General features: G+C 55.3%; 1 protein-coding gene across 3 annotated transcripts; it reads left to right on the top strand.

Moving 5' to 3' along the window:
* Nucleotides 1–388: 388 nt before the first annotated feature.
* On the top strand, nucleotides 389–6,770 carry FST (follistatin). Of its 3 annotated transcripts, none has more exons than XM_037145118.2 (6): nucleotides 389–852; nucleotides 2,617–2,808; nucleotides 3,241–3,459; nucleotides 3,765–3,989; nucleotides 4,650–4,877; nucleotides 5,614–6,770. In XM_037145118.2, exons 1-6 carry the CDS (start codon nucleotides 768–770, stop codon nucleotides 5,694–5,696), a joined length of 1,032 nt encoding a protein of 343 aa, XP_037001013.1. In that variant the 5' UTR covers nucleotides 389–767; the 3' UTR covers nucleotides 5,697–6,770. The 3 variants fall into 3 exon arrangements, with proteins under 3 accessions (XP_037001013.1, XP_037001014.1, XP_037001012.1); XM_037145119.2 differs by having other exon boundaries at nucleotides 390–852; nucleotides 4,647–4,877; nucleotides 5,335–5,704; XM_037145117.2 differs by having other exon boundaries at nucleotides 391–852; nucleotides 4,647–4,877; nucleotides 5,614–6,769.
* The last annotated feature ends 931 nt before the right edge of the window (nucleotides 6,771–7,701 follow it).

Here is a 7,701-nt window from a genome sequence, read left to right as displayed (position 1 = left end):
TGGGCTGGGGGCGGCTGCGAACTGAGGCACGCACAGACCCAGACACAAAACCTCCCCTGTCCCGCGCCCAGGCTGCGGGGGCCTGAGATCCAGCACGCCCCGACCCGTGCGCGGGCGGCAAGAGAAGCCTCTCAAGGCTCTCGGGCGTTTGCAAAATCTTCCTGGAGTGGAGCAGCGGTGCGCACACAAACTCTGCCCCCCCGCCCCCGGCGCGTCCCTACGGCGCGCGCGCGCGCGCGAGCACAGATACAATCACACACACTCACACTCGCCACCCCGCGCGCGCCGGCGCTGCCTGAGAGCGGCGGCGTGCAGGGCTAGAAGTGGGTGTTCTTCCCCACTCCCCACCCCCCTCCCGGCCGCCTCCCCCCTCCCTCTCGCTCCTACGCAATAAGAACTCGGCGATTCCCCTCCTGCCGCTTTGATTTCGGGCACCTCCAGCAGATAATTGGGAAGGGTTTCCAGAAGGTGGGAAATGTCACCTGATTCACACTGAACTTTTAAAAGCTCCCCACCCCCAAGGAGCCGCGCACACCCGCGCTAGCGGCCGCCCTCCCGCTGCCCCACACCCTGGGAGACCGCCCACCGCACACCGCGGAGACCCCCGTCCAGATTTAAAGCGCGGCTGCGCCCGGCTCCTGACGTCCATTGAATCGCGCGGCGGCCGGCGGCGAGCGCAGGGCTGCGCCGGGATCTCTGCGCCCTCCGCCGCCCGCCTCTGCGCCCTCCAGGGCCACAGCCGCTCCTCTCCCCGCGCCTGCCCCAGGATGGGCCGCTCCCGGCACCAGCCCGGCGGGCTCTGCCTCCTGCTGCTGCTGCTCTGCCAGTTCATGGAGGACCGCAGCGCCCAGGGTAAGCGAGGCGGGATGCGCGGGGCTCGGCCGGGGCAGGGGCTCCTACTTTTCCACCGTCTGCACGGAGTCTGCTCGGAGCGACGCAGCTCTCAGAAGACGAGCAGACCAACTTGGCGACTCCAGGATGGAGAGCCGTGGGGGACTGGAGGCAGGGACGCTTTGGGAGCCGAGTTTGGAGCGCGCTTGTCCTTAAAAAGGAAAGGGAGTGAGTGAGGCGAGGTGCCTGCCACTCGGTAGTTCGGGTCAGATGCTCCAAGTTCCGGACATCAGGGGAGCAGGCGTTATCTTTCGGGTCTGGCTCTGAAGAAGGGGACAAGCATCAGTAACGTGGCCATTGAAGTCACCCCGTGTGCAGTTTTACCTCTTTCCCTCCCACATCTTTTAGGTAGTTTGTGAAAAATGACCAGTGGCAGGGGCGGTGGGGGGTGTGGGGTGCGAGATACTGAAATTTCTTCGGTGGCTAGGGGACATGTTTTCAGAAACTTTGCCCAAACTTGGAAATGTGGATGCTGGAAATTTTCGAGGGAAGTAGCTTTCTGCCGAGTGAATGCTTCCTCGAACCCCATCCCCCGAACCCTGAAAGAAAAAAGACCCAAATTTCGAGGCCGGAGTGTTTTGTGTAGTTTACAGTCCCCCCCCCCCCCCCGACCCTTTCCTCCGACTGTTAACTGTATGCAGAAAGGTAAGGAACCTACAACTGAGTTTAAGTCCTGAGGTGCATAGAAAGAAAATTTCTAAAGTTTTTTTTTAATTAGGTTTGTTTATTTTAGTTAGTCTTTGAGCAGATTTTAGAAGAAATAGTAATAGCAGCGTATGGTCCAGTTTTAGTTAAAGTTGTGCGGATGATTCATGAGAAGTCCGTAGGAACCCGATCCGAACGTTAAAAGGGGGGAAATTGCTTGCGGAGATTTCTTGGTAGGTAGGGGACCGGTGCGTGTCACCGGGAAATGGTACGGAGCCTCCCCCTCTTCCCCTGCACTTTTCTGGAGACGGACTGTGACCGTCCCGCTTGGAAACCCCCGCTGCCTGCCGCCCGCCGCCCGCCCCGCTCCTTCTCCCGAGTTGCCCGCCTCCGGGGCGAGGCTTGCGGGACGCCCGGGACGTGGGCGCCGCGGAGGGCAGCCCTGGCATATTTCGAAAGACCGCGGTGGCCGCGGGCGTCCCCCGGGCTGGGCGGATTGCAAAACGGGCCCGTCGGGCGGGCTGCGCCGAGAGGCCGGGCTGCGCCCCGAGGCCGGGCAGGACGGGGCTGCCTGTTTGCTTTCATTTTTCACAAGTGCCTTTGGCTCCCGCGTGCTGTGTGTGTCTCTGCCCCGCACTCTTTCCCTGTCTTTCCCAAGTTCTTTTACTTTCTTAACCCCTGTCACGAATAATACCCACTCCGCCCACGTGAAACCAACATGTGAAAACATACGTCCCGTCCTGTTTTTGTCAAGTTCTGAAATCGGCTCTTCGAGTCGCTGCAGGTTATGGAGCGGGACGAATAAAAGCAAACAGTCTAGTAAAAGTCAGCGCGGGCTGCACGTGCTGTGTCTGGGTCGCTGGTCACTGACAGGGAGGCGGCTGGGGGCCCGCGGCGGCCGCCCCCTCCCTCGCCCACCACCCAGCTCTCCGGGCCGGGCCTCCCCGCCCTTCCCACTGCCCTCCATATGTTCTCTGCTGGTCCCCGTCCCCTGCCCCTCCACGCCGCGCCCGCCCGCCCCGGCCTGCTCGCCGCCCCCGCCCCGCGGCGCTCACCCACCTCCCACCCGTCTCCTCGCAGCTGGGAATTGCTGGCTCCGCCAAGCCAAAAACGGCCGCTGCCAGGTCCTGTACAAGACCGAGCTGAGCAAGGAGGAATGCTGCAGCACCGGCCGCCTGAGCACCTCGTGGACCGAGGAGGACGTCAATGATAACACGCTCTTCAAGTGGATGATTTTCAACGGGGGCGCCCCCAACTGCATCCCCTGTCAAGGTGGGACTCTTCCCCCCCGGAGCTGCAGGCCGGCCCGCAGTAGAGGGCGTCTCACCCTCCGTGTCCCCACTGCCCAGCTCTGCACCCGGGTGCCGCTCCTCCCCCGGCCCCGGGAAGCCGGAAAGCCCTCGGGTGGAGTGTTGCCTGTTACGAACTTTACCCAAAACAAGGCCGACTGCTCAGCCTAGTACGGGGGTGAAGCCAGCCACCCCAGGCTCGTGGAGAGAGACCTGGGAATGAGGCGAGGCCCCCTGTCGCTCCCTTCCTCTGGCCCCTCCTCGACTTCTGGGAGAGCGCCTGGGCCCCTCGGGCGCCTCTGCGCCATTGCGCAAGCGCCCCCACGCCGCCCCCTCCCCCCACCCCCTGCAGCCGTCCTGCTGACCCGCATCCTGCCTGGCCCAGGTTTAATCCTTGCCTCTTTCCAACTGGTAGAAACGTGTGAAAACGTAGACTGTGGCCCCGGGAGAAAATGCCGGATGAACAAGAAAAACAAACCCCGCTGTGTCTGCGCCCCTGACTGCTCCAACATCACCTGGAAAGGCCCGGTCTGCGGACTGGACGGGAAAACCTACCGCAATGAGTGTGCACTCCTCAAGGCCAGGTGCAAAGAGCAGCCGGAGCTGGAAGTCCAGTACCAGGGCAAGTGTAAAAGTAGGTAGACCCACCGGACGGCCCCCGGGGGACGGGGGGGGGGAGGGGGAGGGCCACGGGAGGGGCCCAGTGATAATAGTAGTGACACTGAATAAGGGACCCCTTTTCTAACTTCGGAAGACTCCTTAAGACCACAGAAGGGACCAACCTGGAGCCATAAATTTCCTCTGGAAAACCACAGCTCGCCCCAAATGCCTTTCGAAAGCTGGTCTTTTTCGTCTCTTGTTTTCCTAAGTGATTTCACATTCTCATTCTCCGAAGACCAGAAGGTGCCTAACTAACATGTGTCTCCCTCTTGGTTTCAGAGACCTGCCGCGACGTTCTCTGTCCGGGCAGCTCCACCTGCGTGGTGGACCAGACCAACAACGCCTACTGTGTGACGTGTAACCGGATCTGCCCCGAGCCCGCCTCCTCGGAGCAGCATCTCTGTGGCAACGACGGCGTGACCTACTCCAGTGCCTGCCACCTGCGCAAGGCCACCTGCCTGCTGGGCAGATCCATTGGATTAGCCTACGAGGGAAAGTGTGTCCGTAGGTATTCCCGAGAAAGGAACAAAAAGAGAGACTAGGGGTGAAAAGCCTAGTTCCAGCGTTAAAACTGTGGGGCACACCCGTAAAGAGGGCTTCAGAGCGCCCCCCCGCAAATGCCAAGCCCCACCACAGAGAGGACTGTCCCCAGTGACCACAGCTCCCCTCAGGAAGTGACTGTCGTCCAGCAGTGTCGGCTTGTGTGTTAAAATGCGGGCAAGACACAGGAGATGATTTTCTGTCTTAGAAAGCTTAGAACTCACCCAATTTTACACATTCTTTCTAAGTGCTAGACTTGCTGGAAGCAAGAGATAATGACTTAACAGTTCTTAAAACCTGTCATTAGATTCTGATAACCGATGGAATTCTTTCTTTTTTGAAGATCCCCATGGTGGGAAATCATCAAATACAGGTTTCCCTGGAGGATGCTGGGAGCCCGTTCCAACAGATGCTGTGTTCATGCACAAATGTAGTGTGCGGGCAACTGTGGGGATTTGTGTGTGTGTGTTTCAGTTTTGTTTTCAAGCCTTTTTGCCTGGTGGCTCCATGGCCCCCCTGAGTGCAAGCTGCCAGTTACACGTTTATATTTCTTGGTAGGGGAGTAGAGGAAGGTGGAAAGGGGGGCCGTGTCCCCCTAATCACAGGTGTATTATATCCTAGAAGCAAAGTCCTGTGAAGACATCCAGTGCGGCGGCGGGAAAAAGTGTCTGTGGGACTTCAAGGTGGGCCGAGGCCGGTGCTCCCCGTGTGGTGAGCTGTGCCCCGAGGGCAAGTCCGAGGAGCCCGTCTGCGCCAGTGACAACGCCACCTATGCCAGCGAGTGCGCCATGAGGGAAGCGGCCTGCTCCTCCGGCGTGCTCCTGGAAGTGAAGCACTCCGGATCCTGCAACTGTAAGTGCCGGTGCGCCCTGCTGCGAGGGAAGGCTGCCCCGGGGAAGGCCCCCAGGGAGCGGGGACGGCCCCGCCCTCAGGCCACTCCCTCCCGTGGACGTGAACGAGCTGCTTGATTTCACCAGCAATTCCCTGGTCCACGGAAAAATCCCCGGAATGTTTTGCTGGCTTTCCACACTTGCCCAATGATCACCAGTGGGGTGGCTTCTCAAGACCTGTTTCCAAGTCGTTGGTCCCCCTAATGCCTTCGCTTTGCCAGTGTGCTTTGCTGTTTGCCTATTAACGTTTGAGTCTCAACTAACTGCTTCAAAAGTTGTGCTTTTCCCCCCTTTTCAAAGGCAGCTTTCTGTGATCACATGGGGCCGCTGCTTTTCGCAGTCGCCTCTCTACTAACTCTGCGGTAAGGACCCAAAGCGGTGATACCTAGAACACAAGAACGCTTTTTATCTGATTTCAGGAATCTGCCCGTAAAACCTGAGCCATTGATTCTTCAGAACTTTCTGCAGTTTTTGACTTCATAGATTATTTTTTTTAAGTTTTTAAAAACATTGCATAACAGCAGATGCCAAAAACCAAAAAAAAACAAAACAAAACAAAAAAGCATCTCACCGCAAGTCACATAAAAATGCAGCGCCGTCACATGGCGGTGTCAGAGGGCTTTGAGAACGAGCGCTGGGCTGCTTCCGCGCCGTCCTTGTCGCGTTTAAACAGCAGCTCCCCTGTGTTCCCCATCTAGCCATTTCGGAAGACACTGAGGAAGAGGAGGAAGATGAAGACCAGGACTACAGCTTCCCTATATCTTCCATTCTGGAGTGGTAAACCCTCCACCAGTGTTCAGTGTTGGCATAGCCTTTGGGCAAAAAAAAAAAAAAAAAGATAAAAAAAGGAAAGAAAAAAATATATATTGTCCATACTGTAAATAAGTGTATGCTTATTTATTTGGGGGGAAAACTATACGTAAAGGACCTTTGTCCTACAGCTCTCTCCCAGGCCACCTGTTGCCCGTTGGACAGGGAGAGGCAGCCCTGTGAGGTCCACTGGATGAGGGGCATAGTTGAGACATGTAGACCTTTATTTATACTGTGTCGTGTTTTATAATTTATACATAAAATGTCTGGTGGACTGTACACCTTGTTTTTGGAGAAATTTATTCGTGAAAGGAAGAGCAGTTGTTATTTATTGTGAGGTCTCTTGCTTGTAAAGTAAAAGCTTTTTTTTTTCCTTGTAAACCATTTAAGTCCATTCCTGACCGTCCACTCACACACCTGTCCCCTTCACTGTGCTGTTAGACCCTTCCCACCTGAACAGACTTGCATGTCAGTTTGTTGTGTTTATTTATCGGGTTCTCTGCAGCCTGGTCTGCACACACACGACCCCTCGGGTTTTGTTTACAAGGAACCTTGGCCGGCCAAAAGGCATCGCAGCTGACTCAGAAGGTACAGAGGGTGCAGCTCTGAGGGAACTCCTCCTTCGGTTCTCTAGTTGTGATGGAGGCCTTTGGGAGACGGGGTGGCAGCAGTGTCGGGGTTCCAGCGATGGACTTCTAAAGGTGACAGGTCCAAAGGGGTTGGGGGCCGTGTCGGCAGACTCAAGGAAGGGGTCCTGACACTCAGCCTTCTCTTAGGTGTTTCCTTTGGGCTGGTCTCCTGTACCTTTCCAAGTAGTTCCTTTTCAACCAATGCGTCACTCAAAGTTTTATCGGAGCTTTATCAGTTCAAGTTTCTTGCTTTTCATAATACTTTCTTCTGATGCAATTTTATATTTTCAAACATGGCAAGTTAAATATAAATTCATTTAAATATATAGTTTTGTACTTTTCTACCATGTAAATGTGCAATGTATATAAAAATTATAATGTGTATTTGTAAATACATGATGAGTGAAAAAATAAAAAAATTTTAAAAAGCCAGTGGTCTCAGCTGCTGTTGATGTCAAAGAAGTTATTTGGGCTTTGGGGTAAAAATGTCTAGACCTCATTTGCCGAGTCCCTGAAATTTAGTGGCCAGAACGGGAGACGCTCCAAAGCCTGGTGAGTTACAAATCGCCACCGTGGAGTCTGAAGGTACAGGGGTCAGAGTTCCAACGACCCCTTCGGAAGGACAGATGTTGGCCCCTGCCGAGGACCGAGCCTAAAGTTTGCTCTTTAGGAAGCCACCTTAGCCGTTCCGCACATCGTAGCCAGAGGCACCCTTCACTTTATCTAAATGAAGTGGATCTTAGATCTTGAAAACATGGCCTGTCACGAGGAAAGGTGAACACAGGCTCAGCACACTGCAGAAATCCGCACCCTCACAGAAGTAGGCCTCACAGTCCCCACAGCAGGGGCATGGTGAGGTGGGGGGGGGGGATTTGCACCACGGCGCCCAGGTTTGTCGGGGACAAAGAGTGACACTTGGGGAAGAAGAGGCTGGCAGTGTTCTGTAGTCAGTGTTGGGCAGCTGACTCACACGATGGGAGCCTCACATTGGCATCTGGGGCGTCCGTGGTCCTACGTTGCACCAAATCGTAATGACTGCGTAACACAAGTTTCCAGCTCACTGCATGCTCATTCCTTGACTGAGGATATTAAAAACGTCAGAAGAGCAAGAGGCAAAGGAGTGAGCATTGGGACTGGGAGGGAAAGCAAAGAACGGTCAGTGCAGCCAACGCCGTTAAGCAGTAACTATTAAAAATGACTGTAGGTCTCATTCCAAAAAGAAGTTTTTTCTTTCATTTAAAAAAAAAAAGACTAGAAGACTGTTGGCTCTCAGCTGTGGTCACCAAATGAGAAATTTGGAGACAGTTGGACCTGGGTAGGCAGAGCTCGTACCTGATGAGGAGCCAT

Source organism: Artibeus jamaicensis, unplaced genomic scaffold, assembly GCF_021234435.1.
Source record: "Artibeus jamaicensis isolate MK-2021 breed Jamaican fruit bat unplaced genomic scaffold, CSHL_Jam_final scaffold_369, whole genome shotgun sequence".
In the NCBI taxonomy this organism is placed as follows: domain Eukaryota; kingdom Metazoa; phylum Chordata; class Mammalia; order Chiroptera; family Phyllostomidae; genus Artibeus; species Artibeus jamaicensis.
The sequence above is the reverse complement of the archived record's forward strand: the minus strand, read 5'-3'. Positions and strand labels throughout refer to the sequence as shown.

Excerpts from the sequence above, each read along its gene's own strand:
- FST (XM_037145117.2), top strand. The coding sequence starts at position 768 with ATGGGCCGCTCCCGGCACCAGCCCGGCGGGCTCTGCCTCCTGCTGCTG. Across the intron at positions 2,809-3,240 it reads CAACTGCATCCCCTGTCAAG|AAACGTGTGAAAACGTAGAC; the intron begins GTGGGACTCTTC and ends TCCAACTGGTAG. Across the intron at positions 3,460-3,764 it reads GTACCAGGGCAAGTGTAAAA|AGACCTGCCGCGACGTTCTC; the intron begins GTAGGTAGACCC and ends TCTTGGTTTCAG.